General features: G+C 45.9%; 1 protein-coding gene across 2 annotated transcripts; it reads right to left on the minus strand.

Moving 5' to 3' along the window:
- Positions 1–282: 282 nt before the first annotated feature.
- Positions 283–18,811, minus strand: GOSR2 (golgi SNAP receptor complex member 2). Of its 2 annotated transcripts, XM_065040007.1 has the most exons (6): positions 18,693–18,811; positions 15,080–15,144; positions 11,667–11,775; positions 10,619–10,751; positions 7,114–7,254; positions 283–3,174 (listed from the first exon to the last, which is right to left on the minus strand). In XM_065040007.1, the coding sequence occupies exons 1-6, from the start codon at positions 18,719–18,721 to the stop codon at positions 3,013–3,015; spliced, it is 639 nt and encodes a 212-aa protein (XP_064896079.1). In that variant the 5' UTR covers positions 18,722–18,811; the 3' UTR covers positions 283–3,012. The 2 variants fall into 2 exon arrangements, with proteins under 2 accessions (XP_064896079.1, XP_064896080.1); XM_065040008.1 differs by lacking the exon at positions 7,114–7,254.
- Positions 18,812–19,939: the final 1,128 nt, after the last annotated feature.

Genomic DNA, 19,939 nt, shown 5'->3' on the forward strand with positions numbered 1-19,939 from the left:
TTTTATTAAGCTGTGTTCAGCTCAATCCAAGTTTCTCCCTTTCCATTCTCTCCCCTATTTCAGGGGGGTGGGAAGGGGGTGAATGAGCAGCTGTTGTCATTGTATTGAAGCTCGAGTTAAACCACAACACGTGTCACCAGCAGTGCCCCCAGTGACAGCATCACCGGGAGCGCGGTGGTACCCATGTCCTCCCAACAGACAGACAGACAGACACAGGCAGTTCCACAGCCGCGACCTCTCCCTACTGGTGCCTCCTCCTGAGTCACGGTAAAAAAACCTTCATTTTGGTTGAAAAATCTTTATTCACATAACACATCGTATGAATCACAGCATGTCCCACCCCTGCCCCTTAATGTATAAAATACTGGTAAAATGTTTGGTTTGCTTTTGTTTTTCTTTTCCAGAGGCAAGTTAGTTTCCACAGTGTCCCCCCATGAGAGAGTTCACCCAACAGCTCAAACGCTTGTTGTGCCACAGACATTCAGAAGCAAAACAGCTCTGCCCAAGGAAATGTGGCCTTTAGTAAGAAAAGGAACTTCACATGGAGTTGTAGCAGCAACAGGAGTAAAACCACCGGGGTTTCAGCTCTGCCTCATGTTAGTGGAGACCTTGATCCCACCTGTGCTCCCACTGTGGCCAACCACAATGGTGTGAGGGTTTTACACCAACCGCCTGAGAGCGGATGCTCTTGTAGATCATTTTGGACTTAACATCTGGTACAGATTCAGCTGAAGTTGCGCCTCAACAAATCCACTTACCCAAGTGGTTCCTTTGATCCCCACATCTCACCTTGAGACAGAGCGAAGAGCAAGGACGCTGCTTAGAAAAGGGACGTGAGCAAGGAGACTCTAAAAGGGCGGAATAAATGAACACAGAGACACGTATAAAAATGTCCAGATAGTCTCAACAACAACAAAAAAATCCAGTTCCAATTATTTTATGGCTCCTACCACAAGCCAAGAAAGGAAACAAATAGGCCAGAGTCTCACTTTGGTACAAGACAAATCCTGCTACGCCAGGTCACAACTATATAAACTCTAAACACTGCCTAATGCGGTCCTTTAAGCACTAAACCATAACATTGTAAAATCAAGGTGGAATTGGACCAGTTTATCAGAACAGAAGAAGATCTGCCCAGGATCCCAGACAAGGTAACCAGGTGATCTCATAGAAGGTGCCCTCTCAAGTGCGTAGTATCCTAAATCTATCAGATTTCATATTTTAAATACATTTAGGGTAAACTTAGATATAAGATTTAGATTAAAGATACTTGACGAGCTCTAAGGCTTTCCTGGTTTCTTGTGCCGAACCATCCGACAGGATTATTTGGGTGCTGATGGTATCCTGGCCTCTCTTCTGGTGTCTGCGGCGCAGGTAGAGCTGACGGCTCATTTCCCTGCCTGGGGCTCCAGGTGTGAATCTGACCATTCCACTTCCCCATATTAACTTAAATCCATCTTTTACAGCTATTTATACCACTTCTCCAAGTTTGCAACAGGCTACATAATAAAAGCAAAGCTTATTGCAGCAAAGACGGGACGCAGAACTCGTAATCTGTTACTCATTAAAAGAACCATTCCGGACAGAAAGAAAAACGAAGGGGTTGCCAGCATTATGCCACACCATCTAAATGTGACACTTCTGTGCCACTGTCACACATCTGGAAACGCTCCAGACTTGCACACAAATAGGGATGGGAATGTCTCTGAAGGCTGATGGAAATGGGTGATGCCCAGAATTGCAGGATGGCCGTTCAGTCTGCAGGGAAAGCGGCGGCATGTTTAAACACGGAGGCATTTCACAACTGTGAGCGTTCACGTGTGGACAGACACCTAAAACCTCTGCGAGGTGACGCGAATTACAACGTCTTTCACAGTAATTCTGCGGGTATAAAGGATAATGCAAAGAAACTCTTCCCGAGGATGAGGGATGTTCACCACCCCAAGGCACGTAACTTCAGGAAACACTTCTAACAACTGATTTTAAGTGGAAGGTTCGTTGCCCTGATCCCACTGTGATTCTGAACATAAAGAACGCCAGAGAGAGCCCATTCCAGCTCCGTGAACGTAAAAGTCACAAATGTGATTTTGAGCATGGCGAGGACTTGCCCGCTTCACCAACGCAAGAAATACCAGCTACAGAGCACAACCCAAACCAGCCACCTCGGAAAATGAAAATAACTCACCAAAACGTGATGTGCACTAGCATTAAAAATGGCAGTTTTACAGTTTTTGGAGGCTGGATTGGGTACCAGGCACAGCGAGACACAGGCCTGATGTGCATCAGCCTGAAAGCAGCAGAGCGTCGCGATCAGCTTCCACTGGGAAGCAGCACAGCACTAAAAGGTACCAAAACACACCTCAGATGAGAAGCATTTCAGCATAAAATGGGAAGATTTGTGCTGGTTAACACTGTACGCACAAATAAAAAAGGTAGCTGAGGTTATAACCGTGCTTTGAGAGTTAAGACCCTTCCACACAAATCCTTCTCCCTCCAAGCGAAGCGGTGAGTTTGCAGATGGGAACCCTTCCCTTCCCACCTCTTTTTGCACGCTTAGGCAGGAGCGTGCCCACCAACCACGCGGAATTCTCCTCCGTGGCGTTCTTTTGTTGCAAAACACTGTGATTAGGGCCATTTCTGGCTCACTACATCTTCTATTCAGCCTTTGCACCGTCTCATCCCTCTCTACCCAAAAGGACACTCCTACCTCGCAATACAGTGGGGCCAAATTTTCACTTCTGCTTCCTATTTAACCAGATTCGTAAACCTGCAGACAATCAGGCGAGAGCAGTAAGGCCAGGGTTATTTTTATAGGGCTATTCTCAACTACAGCGTCTCCAGAGCAATGTGTTTCCCTACGTGCTTTCCACAAGACGCGTGTCCGAGTGCGATTTGTAAACTCTGAAGGTCACAGGAGGGGCTCATCCGAAGCAGGACCCAGAGGAAAGAACAGTCTGGAGGACAGTCTGTCTTGCTCCAAAGGACGATCTCCTCTGGCAACAGTTCAGGAGCTCATGTCAGATACTGCACGACCAGAAACATAATTACACAAGTCAAAATCATTCCCCCGATCATGAAGTATTTATCCTGAAAGGCTCGCTTCTCAATCAGCCGCATCACTGTATTGGATAAACCCAACATGTTGGCAACGTCCAGGATCTTCTTGTGAGTACCCTAAGAAGAAAAAGGAAAGAAACAATCAACCTCATGGTCCATCGCGTCTTATGCCACAGTCCAAGAATATTTCATTGGGGTGGCAAGTGATGAATTCTGATGGATGGAACTTGCCATCAGCCAATACAATTTAGGAGGAGATGCCCTGGAAATATTAATAGCTAGATGATGAGGCTAATTAATTCACACATAAACAGGAATGTGGTTAAAGATACAAAACAGTCTGGCTGAACAGAGACCACGAAGAGTGGCTCACAGAAAAGGCATTAAGAGTTTTCTGGCCCTTTTTCAGGCATTCAAACAAGAGCTTGGAGCTTCTTGATCAGACCTTTCTTGCAGAACTGCTGGAGTCCAGTTCATACCAACAAGAGACTGAAAAGGTTGTCCAGAAACTTGTAAGGCTAATGATAGAGTGCAATGAAAAGGCATTAAAAAAGTGTAATTAACGCAATTTCAAGAAATCCTTCTGGAGAAAAGCACTGAATGTACACTGCTAGCAGCGGAACTGCAGGCAGGGACACACCTCAATTCGGTTTCACTGCTGACACAGTTGGTATCGTCAATAACGTGGATCCCACCACATCAGCAGTAACCACAAAACAGATGAACCCAGCAAGCTGCAGAACTGCAGGTGCCAGGAAACGACCTGGGGAGTCAGCACTGCGATGCAGCAGGAACACTCCAACTATTTCTGGGCAATGGCCAAAGACAGAAATACAGACACGTAGATGGACCCTGGGCACAGTTCGGAGATGGATCATCCCCTCTGGGATGGTCATGAAGCACTGGAACCATCCCTGGAGGGCTGGACAGACAGACATGAGGTTCTCAGGACATGGGGCAGTGCCAGGGGTGGGGAATGGTTGGACTCGATGGTCTTGAGAGGCTTTTCCAACCAAAATGATTCTGTGATTCTATGACGTGCACCAAGATGGGTTCTGCTAGAGAGCAGCCTTGTCACATCATGGTGACGGTAACGGACCTGTGGTCTCTCTCAAACTGAATTCTGGTCCAAGTCCTTACAGAACACCTCGCTCCAGCAAGCTGCAAGACTTCAGCCATTCCTTCTCTGAGCGAGGTCAATAGCAGATTCCCACCACAATACTCTATTAGTACACTTTAAAAATGCCCTGGTTTCTGTTCTCACAGTCCACCACATCTTTGGTCTCAAAAGAATAAAAAGGTGAAATTTGGGAGTTGTTTTGAATATCAACCTGACTTAAGATCAGAGAAGCTGAGGACAGAACTCATATCAACTATATTGGACATACATGCACAAATGGTTTCTCAATCCTTAAAATCTGCGATACCAAATGAGATAAGTGGTTTCTTCTGTAGAACACTGTGTAGGTATTCAGGTCCTTGGCTGAAATCAGGTTATGTCTCAGCTGATAAAACATAATCCCATTTTTCACCTTCATTTCATACACCTCCTGTTAAACCCCTGGATACTAAACGTTCATGTTCTGCACTTTTCCTGTTTCTAGGGAAATCTTTTCACACTACATCAGAATAAAAGAAAAGCTTGCTTGGAGAAGAGAAACCAAATATTAAGTTTTATAATGAAAGCAAACAATAGGAAAGTGAAGACTCTTCAATTCTTGCAGTCTGTGGAACAGTGGAATTGTACAATTGGAATAATTAAAACCTTGTGGCAATTTGGGAATACTTGGTTCATGCCTGTCTCTATTTATATCCAATACCCAAGAAGTTACATAGATTAACATGTTTCCAAATGAACCCATTTATCTTTAGAAGCTCTCCCCATGCTAGCTGCTTCTGCCAGATTTATAAACGGGCAACAAAGCCTTTGATAGTGTAAGAAAAGCTGAGGGGAAAATGAATATGAACAGATGTTTCCTCATCTGTGAGTCAGAAGAAATATCCCCTGAAAGCATAGGTACATTGCACTCCCAAAATTAGAGTATCAGCAGCAGTGGGCAGAGACACCAACCATTCACTATTACAGTTCTGACCCAAAGTATCCCTGACTTGCCCCAAGCTGAGGGCAATCACATCTGCAGGAGGCCCATCGCAATCTAAAAGGAGTCCAGACATGCTACTGCAATCTAACCAGCAAAAGCAGCAAGTCAGGAGTTTTGACCACAACAAGAAATAGCATTTTTTGAGGCAGCAGGTCCTGCAAGAATTCCCTTCTCATACGTGCCAGCCGTGGTGAAGTTCTGACTTGTGATGTCCACCCTTCCTTCTCAGGAACCCTCCAGACACCAAGTGCTTCTGTCATTCACAGAATCACAGGGTGGTTGGGTTGAAGGGACCTCTGCAGATCCCCAGCCCCACCTGCTCACGCAGGGTCACAGGCAGATCACACAGGATCCCAGGGGTTTGAATGTCTCAGAGCAGGAGACTCCACACCCGTTCTGGGCAGCCTGGGCCAGGCTCTGGCACCGCAAAGGGAAGAAGTTTCTCCTCGTGTTCAGATGGAGCCTCCTGTGTTTCAGTCTGTGCTCGCTGCCCCTCACCCTGGCGTTGGGCACCACTGAACAGAGTCTGGTCCATCCTCTGACACCCACCCTGAGATATTGATCCATTGATCAGATCCCTCTCAGCTTCTCTTCTCCAGCTCCACAGCCCCAGCTCTCTCAGTGTCTCCCCATCACAAAGATGCTCCAGAGCCCTCAGCATCTTTGTGTCCCTCCCTGGACTCTCTGCAGTGGTTCCTTGTCCTTCGGCAGAGATCACCCTGAATCAGTGACTATCGTGTAGAACCACCAACCTCCCGTTCCCTGTGTGAACTGCACGTACCCTCGTGCACTTTAATGACTGGATGCCCCAAACCAACGTGACCAGCCACCAAAGCCACGCAGTGCCATGCACAGTGCACAAGCGTCCTCTGCCACTGTGCCCTGCGGTGGCCCTGTCCCCTGCATGGGAATACTGGGCAGCCTGGTCCTCTGTGACCGGGACAGGACACACCTGGCTTGTGCATTGCAACATTAGGATTAAAATAAGCACCTGCCAACTCTGCCCTGTGAACACCCAGCTCTGGTAACTCCTAAGAAAGGGCACCACAGGTACTAAAAGTTGCCCCAGGAAAATGTCTCTGCGCATTAGGGGTGAGACCCACACGTGTGCACGACTCGGTTGTGTGTGGCTCGCTGACCGCAATCCACGGGGCTTAATGTGCGATTCGTCTCATCAAACGTAGGCATTTATCTTCTCAGTTAAGAGGTTTAAATCCTCTGGCAGGTCCCTCTCAAACTAACGCAATATCATAAAACAGACAACAATCATCATCCTCCTCAGAAGATAAATACAACACAGAATCTCCCCCCATTTTTTCAGAGATCCAACTTTCCCCCAACAGCTACTTCTTATTAAAAAAGCTTTTTATATCTTTGAGCTATTTGCTTAAAATTTAACACCACTTTGAATGGTCCTTAAAATAAAAGGCACATATTTAAGAGACATGAAGAAATACAGCTGTTGTTAACAGTATTTGGGGAAAGATATATTGTTGAAGTGAACTGGACCTCAAGGAGTACTATCTTTATCACTCATCTTAAACACAAGTACTTTATGCCAGTTTTGGGGTTGCCCTGAGTGATGTTCAGCTGAATCAACATCTATCTGCAAGTTAACCATTATTTCCCATTCTGCATTTGAACAGAAAAACCCCAAACAAACAAACAAACAAAAACCCCATAACAGAACAGAACATTAAGATTTTAACTGCTGCGCAGGTGAAGACCTCTTGGCTGTCCAGCCACAAAAAGAGCTTAAAGATGTTCCTAATAAGATGATAAAATAATTTCAAAGAATATTTCAGGTTCAGTTAAAATGGAGTTTAGGCTTTTCTCGGCATTCTCAGCTCAAAGCAGCGTAACTGAAACAAACTCATGGATTTATTTTACTTATCCTGGTCATCATAAACGCAGAAAAACGTGGGGTCTTTTTGGTAAAACGTGATGCCCCCACCTTTAACGTGACTCTCTGGTCCCTCAGGCCCTGCAGGATGTTGGTCCCACTGCCAATAAGATCATCCATGCCACGATGGGCATTCTGGAGGGATTCATTAAACTGTAACGTTTCGTCGATCGGGATGGTGGTGTCAGAGTCCTGTGGGGGAAACGCAGGGTCTCGGTTACCTCGCCTGCTCGCTCACACAGATCCAGAAAAAAGAACATGCAGAAACAAATGTGGTGAAAACTTGACAGGGTTTGGAAGGATGTATTAAACATCATAAGGATCATTAAACATCATAAGGATAGTAAGTGCAACAGTGATATTCGAGGGGAAAAGAGTGATTTAGAGAAGCCTACAGGAAGCAAGCCAAAAGGCAAAGTTCATCTGCAATTAAACTCAAGGAATAAAAGGTCAGATTAAAAGTGGAGATTTTTTTATAATCTCAGTTTATAATATATGTAGGAAAGGGTGTTACAAGAGAGAACGTTAAGAGGAGGTGTTTAGCAAGGAGTCTATTGATCATTGCAAGTGAAAGACTCTTGAAAGATTTAATATCACATTTCTAAGCAACAAAAGGCCTGCAAAACACAACACCTGGGTGATGACGTACTATACATTTACAACATGGTGCACATTTCTGATGGTGAGGGCAAGCAGACATGAACGTAGTTCCCTGGAGGTCTGACTCACCCATCACCCAAGGCCTTATCTAAAAATAAAATAACTATTTTCCAGAGAAGATGCATTCGCTCAACTAGAAACTATGAATCTTCAAATGGAAATAACTGGATAAAATTCTGGAATGCACAAGAGGTCAGAGAATGTCGCTTTTGTCCTTCAAAGGCCTCCGGTTTAATCTTCCCCGGACACTATTCCATGGAGGGAGATAAGATAACGGCTCATCGCTCCCACATGGTTTTACAAACAGGATTCACAATCCTGGTAAAAGTGGAGACACTGGCTTACCTGAGTCCACGTACTCAGAACAAGAACTACCAAAACAGGGAATAGGTGGTTTACACCCTACAGCTGACTGTCAGCTCTAAGTTACATGCATGTCACAACACCAAATTGTAAAACAATATTAATATAGGAGTGACATGCACAGTCCGTTGTCAGATGCTGGACTGCCTGGGTCTGTTGTCTGCGCTCTGTAAGAGGAGGAAGAATAAAGGGCAGAGCTGTCAGCAGCTGTGGGGTCAGAGCTGACGAAGAAACCACAACAATCTCTGATCAAACGGTCACGAAGCCCCAAGCTTCAAACAAGCGACTTGTTTTACACGAGCCTGCAGAGCAGAAGCACTTGGATTTGCTTCTGAATGGCTACTATTTCAGTTATTTATTAAACTTCAAATCATCGGGGATTCCATTTCCTACACGAAGCGTTTGCAGGGGTTTTTAAGAGACCACAAAGCAGCAAGAAAAGTAGCAAAGCAGATTTTTGATCCTCCTCATCATCCATTTCATTTGCTGTTAGTGGTTTTCTCCAGAATGGTACAAGAAAAGGCGTTAAAGACCATATTTATCTTCAAATTAAGCACAATGTTCACAACACCGCTACAGCTTTAAAAGCTGTTAGTATGCTACAGTGATTTATTCAGGTTGCTGACATGCTCAGCTGACTTTTCTATTTAATAGAATAGGGTCGTATGTTAATTAGAACTGTGTAAACAGACTGGCCAATAACTGACAAACCATCATTTTCCAATTAAAGGAGATTTTACTTTAAAAGTCACATTTTTATAACAATGATGTTTGCTTTTTTTTCATCTTCAGGCACTTTTCAGCATCCAAAGGAGGAAAAAAATAACTCGCTATCTATTTTGTATTTGCAAGGCTGCTACTGCTCTTCAAAACTGTTCCACTTACACATGGTTTCCTACAGGAACTTTCTTCCATATCTGCAGAGGAACACCACAGTGTTTTGAAAAGAAATCAAGTTTCAAATATCAGTGTTGCTTTCAAGCCTTGTTTGTAATTTTGAAATGGCCAACAAAACCTCATCTTTGTGAAGTACACCAAAATTGCCCAATCTCAAGGAAATAGGACCGCCTATATTCGCTCTTCCTTGCCCTAACAGTGAATGATAACACAGAAAGGGAATGGTAGGTGATATGCTTTTAACAAAAAAAAACCAAAACAAATGAACAAACAAATAAAATAGCTTTTGAGTTACACAAAAGTGAAATCTGAAAGCAAACCTACGTTATTCAGAGCAAAACTCCTCCAGAAGTTTGCACTGGGGGGAATTCCCAATGCAGGAACTTGTCCTGGTTTTATTAAAAACAAGACTGGTTCTCTTTCAGCTCAGTTCTTTAGGTGGCTGTATTTTTCTGAGTTTCAGCTGCATATTTTTTCTCAGATGCTGCACTCGGTGCTGATAAGAGACCAACGGAATGCTGAAGAAGCTCGTGTTTAGATTAATTACTATGGTAGCCAAGACAGCGTGATAAGTTTTCCCACATTCCGTTGTGAGAAGGGTGTGTTTGAGGAAGGGTGGATGGAACAGGTGACTAGAACTGACCAACACAAGTATTCCATCCCACAATCGTCATACCTCCTATATAAGAGGGTGATCACAGGGTCACGCTCTCTTCGCCCACGGCCGGCATCCAGAGAGGACCCTGTCTGTCTGTCTGTCTGTGATCCACAGGCCTCAGGCCCTGCATCCTGCACCCAGGTTCCGGTTTGCTGTGAATTGTCACCCATGACTTCTGGGGCCTGAGCTGCAGCTGCTGGAGCCGCCAGCTCCGCACCCCCAGCTCTGCTGCTGAGTGACGCCAGCTCCACATCCAGCACTCCAGATTGGTTTTGTATATCTTGTATATATTCTCTATTTATTAGTAGCATTAGTAAAACCCTTTAAACCTCTCCAACTTGAAGTCTCTCTTCCTTTCCTCTTATATTTCCTATGATCTTTCCGATCGAAAGGAAAGGGGTGGTGGGAAATGAGGGGATAACAGGGAGCGTCTGCCACAGTTTATTGCCGCCTTGCCTTAAACCTTGACAGAACTAAAAATTAACAAGAACAAGTGGAAACACGTTCCCGTCATTAAAAACTTCTGAATCGTTTATAGGTTAAAAGGGAGGGTTTTTCCTCCAGCAGTGTGATTTATACTTGGATAAATGAAAGCTTGCTGACATCTACTGACAGCAGAGTGTATAAAAGCCAGGTATTTGATAAATCTCAGGATTTGATGAAGATATTTGACACAAATCCAAGTAAAATGTACACTTTGGTACCTACCTCATTTTGAAGTTGCTATGTAAGTCAGGCAGAACTGTGCTGGATAAAACAGAGCACCAGTTTCCGGCGTTTTTACCGCTGCCCCTAATAGACAAACTTCTCCTCATGAGGAAGTTGCACTTTTTCAACGTGTATTGTTCTACTTCCCTCTCTTTGTTCCGTTTACAGCTCACAGCAGCAATTTAATCAACTCAAACCTACGTTCCTGCCTGAAACTTCTCTGAAAGGCTATGGCATCTAGAACAGAGATCTACAATAAAGAGTATTTACGTTAGTAGTGAATGTACGCGCAAGCAGCTCCTCCCGCTGCCGCTCCTGCTGCTCCCGGACGTAGCGGCGGTGCTGGAAGTTCCTCAGGGCCGTCTGCAGGTGCTGCACGTCGTACTTCAGCTGGTCAACCCGCCTACGAAGGATCAACGACAGGAAGACATTCCCAGAGATAAAAATACCATTCGTTTCTGGTGGTTTTATATAAACAATGGAGCATTATAAATTAACAGATACAAATAATAAAGAATGATGGGTTCTACTTATCTAGAAGATAAAGGATATTCAATGTCAGGCCTGTATTCCAGACTTATATCCTCCATGCCTCGTTTTTCTACTGAATAGGTGGATATTTAACAGAATGTGGAGCAGAATTTCTGAGCTTGGACATCCTATCCCACGTCTCTTCAGGAGTTTTATATACACATTCCTCATTTAACACAGATAAGGAAAGATACTCAAAGAGCTTTATTTTATGACCCCCATTTACACAGAAAATTAAGCTTTGGACTTTGATTAGTTAGCACCATGTTCATGAGTTTTCCATTAAAGGGGGTATAAAAGTCAGTGGCCAATACAGGAGATACCACCATTCGGCCACATCAACATTAGTAGTAGAGTCACAGAATAAATTAGGACATAAGATCCTGAGGTCTCTGACCCGATCTCCTGCTCAAACCAGTGCTCACGTCACAAACCTCCTTATTTCAGCCACCAACAGCCAGGAAAACGGTCCAGAGAAAATGACACCAATTGAGATAATTTTACTCCTTACCTCCACAAAAGCCACTAAATCAAATGCCATATAAAGTAGAATTTTATTAAGCATCCAAGTGCCATGTTCTGCTCATCTCAGAACAGAGCCATGAATCCAGCTCCGTCACCAGCCTGCGGTGAAACGCAGGAAAGTGATTTTGCCTCCCTGCCTCAGTTTTGCTACAGAGTTAAGTTACGCAAAGGATTCACTTAAAACAAAAGGCAAAGGGCTTCAATAACTTTAATGAAAATAATTACAAAGACAAAACTATCATAGCAAAGAAGGTGAACTTACAGTTTAGCATTCTGCCGTTTATTGGGAGGCTCTTTGCTCGACAGGATTTCCAGACGCTCCAAGTTGCTGAATATATTGTCTATTCTTGCCTGAATCTCATTTTCTACCACTGCAAGGAAATAAAAAAGTGATTTGAATTAAAGACCTGCAATCTGAGTGAAGGTAAAAGTTCAAAAGCATTCCAAGCAGTATGTAAAACCTGGCAGACACAAATCCTTACAGGATGAAAAGCAATCAGATAACTGAGAATTATACATACCATGAAAAAGCTACTTATTTAACTCAATAATCTGAGACTCCTGCCTTCTCCTCCTTTGAGAAGTGAGCCAGGAAAGGCCCTGCTCTTTCAAGATATCTGAGCCTGTTCCCCTCTCAGCTCCATGTATTATGATTTAAAGCTCCCACTTCATCCCTGCAGCCCCGTCTTGTTGCCTCAGCAGGATTAGCTCACACAAGATGATCCTCACAACGACGGCAATTTAAACCTCCAAGTTAATACAGCTCACCCATTCCTATCGCAGAAGACACTGACAGAGCATGGGAAGGATTAAGAGTTGATAGGAATTGGCAGATTGGACAAACTGCTCAGAGAGACATGACCAAAAAAGGTTGAATATCCCTGGCAGGTGGAAAAACAAGGCCGCAAAATAATTGCCACTAATCACCTACGCTGCAATTGTTCCTGATAACGTGTGTAGAAATAGCAGAGGGGCAAAAGTACACGACACAGACTCACCTAATTGTACTTTAATGAGGTGGGAAACTGATACAGCTGGAGAAAAGGAAGCACAGGCTTTCAGTTACTGGAGTCATTGTGCAGCAAAATTGGTACAAACCACAACCCCCTTCACAGAATCACGGGATCCCAGCCTGGCTGGGGTTGAAGGGAGCTCTGGAGATCATCTAGTCCAGCGCAGATCACACAGGATCCCAGGGGGTTTGAATGTCTCAGAGCAGGAGACTCCACACCCGCTCTGGGCAGCCTGGGCCAGGCTCTGGCACCGCAAAGGAAAGAAGTTTCTCCTCGTGTTCAGATGGAGCCTCCTGTGTTTCAGTCTGTGCCTGTTGCCCCTCACCCTGGCGTTGGGCACCACTGAACAGAGTCTGGTCCATCCTCTGACACCCACCCTGAGATACTGATCCATTGAGCAGATCCCTCTCAGCTTCTCTTCTCCAGCTCAACAGCCCCAGCTCTCTCAGTGTCTCCTCAGCACAAAGATGCTCCAGAGCCCTCAGCATCTTTGTGTCCCTCCCTGGGCTCTCTGCAGTGGTTCCCTGTCCTCCTTACACTGGGGAATCCAGAACTTCCTCATCTGCCAAGCATGTTTTCTGACCATGTCACAATCCAGTATGTCACAACTAACAGAACTGCACAGAAAAGCAGCGCTATGAATTATCTGACACCCTTGTGTAAGGAAAGGTGAGCTGTAAGCTGACACTCCACACCCTCAGAGCACGTCCACAGGCTGACTGTTCGAGGACAGAAGCACCATCACGTCCGTGCAGCTGTGAGGACAGTCCTGACATCTCAAACTGCCATGGTCAGACCCAGCACAAATCATCACTAAATCCTACAGACTCTCTTTGTCCTTATTTTGCATTCAGACTAAAGAAGTATATAGGAAAACTATTATTAACGAACTAACCACTCCATGGTGTCTCGGGACTTTCCAGAAAATCACATTCTGCAGAACTGGGAAAAGCAAACAGCACATACAACCCTTTTCTTTGCCCTTTGATCTCACACAGAGTAACCAACTCACACACACAGACACAAATCAAATCATTCTAATTCATCTCTCTAGCATTTAGAACAGCTAAACTAACAGGAAAGCAACCAGGAGAGCACACAGACAATTACAACTGATTTTGCCAGTCCCAACAGCAATATCTTGGTCGTCTTACGCTTTTCTGAGCAACAAGGGATGTGCCCAAGTTGGAAAAAGAAAGCAGCAACAGAAACTGTGATTTCCTGGCTCTTATTCCTGCTCTTCAGGCAAATGATAATCCTTTTTCCCATAAATTTGGAAATACTAATATATGTACATATATAAAGGTATGTGTTCTAGATATAAGTACAGTACGTTCACCTATTGACTATGGAAGATGGTACATAATCCTATCCCGAGAAATGGTCTCAAGTAGCAGAGGCAAGATGGCAAATTACATTCATTTTCAAAGGGATCCAAAATCACGGCCAGCGAACAGCAGCCCAGGCAGCCTGGTATTGTACTAGTAATACAAGCACCACAAAAACCAGAAACAAGTCATTATTTTTTAATAGGAAAAGTTATCACAGCCAACGTCATGCTTCAGAAACGTGTTTAGGGTAAGAAGTCAGTCAACATGTGCATAAACTTATCCCGTGAGAGCTGTCACTGCAGCAGTTTCTGCTGAGGTCCATTAGCAATTACTCACACAGGAATTAAGTCCAAAATACACCTGCCAATGTCATGGTGTTTTATTATGGTCATTTTATGAGCCCGGGCTCACAGTCCAAATTTACTGAAGCCATTTCAGATGTAGCCGTTCCACTTATTTCTCGTACAGGTTCTGACGCTGATGCAAGCAGGAACCAGCCAAATCATCCTACTTCAATTCCTGCACACCAAATTACAGCATTTTCCCCAGAAAATGGACTACGCATGTTTGCGAGAACACTGCCAATTAGTGGATGCTTAAGGAATAGGAAAATAACAGGACAGATAATAAAATCACGCTTCTCAGCTTTTTGAGTTTGTAGTAAACTAGCCGGGTGATGTCTTAAATTTGCAGTTCTGTCCACATTCACATGTTTGTTTTACCTCCATGAATACATCAAAATGGGGCTTTTTAACCTGTTTAAATTGAGCGTATCTGGCATTCCCGTATCAAGCCACTGCAGAAGCACCCACAGTTAGCACTGTCAGTTAAAGAATTGCAATATGAAGATGATTTGAAGTCAACTCTTGTTCTGTCTTCTCCACTCTGTCCTTCACACAAAACATCACCTTAGTGAAGTCAAATAGTAAAATAATGCTAATGCATTCCAAACCAGTGTCTCACCAGCTACCACAATGACTGAAGGGCCAAATTTGTTCCAATAACGACTGTAAATACAATGATAAAGTATGCAAGGTTAAAGACGCAAGTTAAATACATCAGTACTAGAGTGGGACTTTTCTCTCCAAATAATTCTCAAGTTGCACCAGGGGAGGTTGAGGTTGGATTTGGGGAACAATTTCTTCCCCAAAGGGTTGTGGGGCATTGGAACAGGCTGCCCAGGGCAGTGCTGGAGTCACCATCCCTGGAGGGCTGGACAGACGGACATGAGGTTCTCAGGACATGGAGTAGCATCAGGGCTGGGGGATTGGTTGGACTCGATGCGCTTGAGTGGCTTTTCCAACTAAAATGAAATGAAATTAATTACTTACGGTGCACTGACTCTTTGTCTGAAGTCTCCAGGCGCCCCATGTAAGATTGGACCTCATGGACTTGCCTGTCGAAAGTAAAGAGTAAATTAACAGAAGTCAATCATTTTTCAATACCTCAATTTTCATCTTCTTTAACCTAAAACTACTTTTTAAAACAGAACAGAAATCAGACACATGGTATTCAGTGCAGACAGCCCACCACTGAACACAAAAATACCGCCCAACTCTTCAGTATGTGCTTTCACTTCACATGCATTTACAAAACAACATTCTGTTTAAAAACAAAAAATCAAGGTGAAAGTTTTATTTATGTATTTAGTATTTTATTTATCTTTTATTTCAAAGATTTCCAATCCAGCTCTAGCTCCCTTTTCATATTTATGACATGAACCAGGGCTTAAAGTCAATAACATCTGCCTGCTCCAAGAGAACCACAGAGACAAGACGGCAGATTTACAGCAGGAACTCACAAATTCAGAGCAGAGGGAAGATGTGACAGGGAGAAGAGTTGGCACAAGCGAGACCTTAATGACAGACCTGCAGGGAAATCTACCTACATACACCGCTAAAGTCAGGAGCGCTGAGGAGACGCCACGGCTTTACATCACTGGGTAAACAGGCAGTAACGCATCTTCCAGACTAAACACAGGTTTTCTCCCTCCCTTCTCAAAACCAGACACACTGGCAAAGGGTCAGAGAAGGACAAGAAATGTTACAAAAAGTACAGAGAAGCTTTTATACAAGAAATGGTTGTTCAGCCTGGACTGGAAATGATAGCAGGAGATGTCCTAGAGTACAAACGGCAGAGAAGAACATGGATAAGGAATGACATTCACTGTCTCTGAAAACATATCAATTACAGAGGCACAGGAGAAGGCGGATAAGAAACGACTTTCACTGTCTCTTACAACATATCAATTACAGAGGCATTAAATGAAATTAAAAGATCACCTAAAACCAAAGAGAAGGACAGGTGAAGCTTTGGCCATACTTGGGGTAAACAATCTTAGACCAGCTTGGATTCAGACTTCAAGAAATACACTTAAAAATGACAAAAAATATCATGATCTACAGCACAAGCACAAATGTTTATGAAGCCAGAGCTCTGAAAACAACTTACCTTTCAGAGTGATAAAATATTCCTTTTTAGTTATTATATGAGATGTTTTTAATAACTATCAGGGCTACCTTCCAAATCACAACACTCTGTTGCTAAAGAGATAACTGAGTATGTCACAAGCGTTATATTACTTGGATTTAACCAGAGAATCCCAGAATATCAGGGATTGGAAGGGATTTGGAAAGCTCATCCAGTGCAATCCCCCCATGGAGCAGGAACACCCAGATGAGGTTACACAGGAAGGTGTCCAGGCGGGTTGGAATGTCTGCAGAGTAGGAAACTCCACAACCCCCCTGGGCAGCCTCTTCCAGTGTTCTGTCACCCTTACTGAGAAGAAGTTTCTTCTCAAATTTAAGTGGAACCTCTTGTGTTCCAGTTTGTCTGCAGAGAAGGAGACTCCACAACCTCCTGGGCAGCCTGGGCCAGGCTCTGCCACCCTCACCAGGAACAAGTTGCTTCTCATCTTTCAGTGGAACCTCCTGTGTTCCAGTTTGCACCCATTGCCCCTTGTCCTGTCACTGGTTGTCACCAGAAGAGCCTGGCTCCATCCTCCTGACACTCCCCCTTTCCATCTTGATCCCCAGGAATGAGTCCCCCCTCAGTCTCCTCTTGTCCAGCTCCAGAGCCCCAGCTCCCTCAGCCTTTCCTCACACGGGAGATGCTCCACTCCCTCCAGCATCTTGGTGGCTGCGCTGGACTCTCTCCAGCAGTTCCCTGTCCTGCTGGAACTGAGGGGCCACAACTGGACACAAGATTCCAGGTGTGGTCTCCCCAGGGCAGAGCAGAGGGGCAGGAGAACCTCTCTGACCTACTGACCACCCCCTTCTAACCCACCCCAGGTACCATTGGCTTCCTGGCCACAAGGGCCCAGTGCTGGCTCATGGTGACCCTGCTGTCCCCAGGACCCCCAGGTCCCTTTCCCCTACACTGCTGTCTAACAGGTCATTCCCCAACTTACACTGGAACCTGGGGTTGTTCCTGCCCAGATTCAAGACTCTACACTTGCCCTTGTTATATTTAAGTTTTTCCCTGCCCAGCTCTCCAGCCTGTCCAGGTCTCTGATGGCAGCACAGCTTCCAGTGTCACCACTCCTCCCAGCTTGGTGTCATCAGCAAACTTGCTGACAGTCACTCTATTCCCTCATCCAAATCACTGATGAATATATTGAATAATACAGGCCCCAGCACTGCCCCTGAGGCACTGCACTGGGTACAGGCCTCAACTGGACTCTGCCCCATTGACCACGACTCTCTGGCTTCTTCCCTTCAGCCAGTTCACAGTCACCTCACTACCCAAACAAATTAAATATCCAGTATCTTACAATCCATACTGGTTCTATAGTTCTGTTTTCAATACGTTTCTGGCACCCCAGTCAGCTTGAGACTCGTGTTGCTCTTAAAGTGACTGTTTAGAAACCCAGGTGCAGGAACCAAACCACATCATGTGCAACCAGATCAGCAAACTACCTCACACTCATCAGGACCCTTCACCTGCCAGAAAAGGCAGGAAGGCTGAGAAAAGGTGGGAAGAGAGTTTAAAAATTCAGAGTATCCACAGACTGACCACAAATTACAACAAAAATACAACTCGGTGACTACGATTCCCAAAGAAATTGTGGATGAACCATCCCTGGAGACATCCCAGGCCAGGCTGGACGGGGCTCTGAGCAACCTGAGCTGGTGGAGATGTCCCTGCTCATGGCAGGGGGGCACTGGGTGATGTTTCAAGGTCCCTTCGACCCAAACTGTTCTGTGATCACAGAATAAGGCAACGTGGAAACGGGAACAAGACGAGATGATTCCCTTGCCATAAGTCACTGTTCTGGGGATGCATTTCTAGACCAACAGCGGATTCCCAGCTCTTCCCCACAGGTCACTCTGTGTCATTATTCAATGAAAGTCTCTTAGTTTCCACACAACCCTCAACACAGCTCAGCAGGGGCACCCATTACCACAGAAATCTGGAATATTTGGATTAACTGCCTCCTTTGGGCTCTTTCCCACAAGTTACTCCCTATCATTCCAGACTTTTTGCCTTATTTTGCATTTTTCATACCACTTCTACCTCACCAGCATTATCTGGGAACAGCGATTCTTATTGCCCACGCACTTCCCGAGGTGGTTTAAACTGTGTCTGCTGCTACAAATCCCCTACACGCCACAAAACCCCAACTAAATCAGCCCGCACGAAAGGTATATAAAGCAGAATCCTTTGTTTTCTACGAACACTTGTGAAAATCCCGCTGGATTTGGGCTGACGTGGCTCGACCCGGACAGACACACGGACACCAGAAGGGCTCCTCCCGCAGCTGAAACACCCACAGCAACGCCCCGGGATGGAAAACGATAATTTTTATGAGGGAAAAGCAGCTTTTAAAGGGCGCTGTGCCGCGGGAGGGGTGTCCGCCCACCGGCTCTTCCCTCAGGGAACCGCTGCACCCCGCCCCGGGCTCCCCGCGGGGTCAGGCCCCCCAGCCCCCGTCCCCTCACGCACTTGTTGGTTTGGTGGTACAGCCCGTCCATGGCGCGGCCCGACCGGCCCCGCTCCGCCGCACACGTCGCCTCCGCTTTCGCTTCCGGCCCCGCCGAACTTCCGCTTCCGCCGGAGGCCGCGGGCACCCCCCTCTCCCCACCTCGCTCCTGGCGCCTGCGCCGAGCGCAGCGCCACGCGGCGCCGCCAGGGGGCGCTGCGGGATCGCGGTCCCGCCGCCGGGCGGGATGTGAGTGAGCGGGGGGGGGAACAGGAGCGTTTTGGTTAAAAAAACCCTCAAGAACATCGAGTCCAAACCTTACCCACCCCTGGCACTGCCCCATGCCCCTGAGAACCTCATCGCCTTTATTTTTCACTGTGTTGGGGGATCAGATCCCTCTCAGCTTCTCTTCTCCAGCTCAACAGCCCCAGCTCTCTCGGTGTCTCCTCAACACAAAGATGCTCCAGAGCCCTCAGCATCTTTGTGTCCCTCCCTGGACTCTCTGCAGTGGTTCCTTGTCCTTCTCAAACTGGGGAGCCCAGCACTGGCCCCAGTTCTCCCCAGGGCAGAGCAGAGGGGGAGGATTCACCTCCCTCAACAAACCATCTCCTGCCCCTTCCCACACTGTCCCCTCTGTTCTCTGCTGTTTCCCTCAGCAGAGCTTCACCCCACTGCCACAGGAGACACGTCCCTTCTCCAGCCTCCCCTCACACCAGTTCCAGAGCACTGAGGAAGGGATAAGCCCCTTTCCTCCCACTCGCATGGCCAAAGCCGGCACACATATTCCTTTATTTTTCACTGTTTTGGGGGAAGCAGGAGGAGCTCTGCCCCCAGCTGTGCATCTTCTCAGGGTCAAGGTCTGGATGGCTGGATTTAGTTCTTTCAGCCCCTTCTGGTTTGCACTGCTGAGGTCTCTGGGCCCTTTGTTGCTGACCCACAAGTCGTGCATTCCTCTGGTCACGACCAGTGGCACCCCATTGTCCTTCTGTTCCCCCCACACTTTCCCCATGATCTAGAGATGAACACAGGCTGACTGTGATCCCACAGATACGCACTAGCGGCTGCAATCTGTCCATGTATAGAATCATAGTATCATTTTGGTTGGAAGACACTATTAAGATCGTTGATTCTGACCATAACTACAGCACTGCCCCATGTCCTGAGAACCTCATGTCCGTCTGTCCAGCCCTCCAGGGATGGTGACTCCAGCACTGCCCTGGGCAGCCTGTTCCAATGCCCCACAGCCCTTTGGGGAAGAAATTGTTCCCAC

Source organism: Columba livia, chromosome 23 (assembly GCF_036013475.1).
Source record: "Columba livia isolate bColLiv1 breed racing homer chromosome 23, bColLiv1.pat.W.v2, whole genome shotgun sequence".
Lineage (NCBI taxonomy): Eukaryota > Metazoa > Chordata > Aves > Columbiformes > Columbidae > Columba > Columba livia.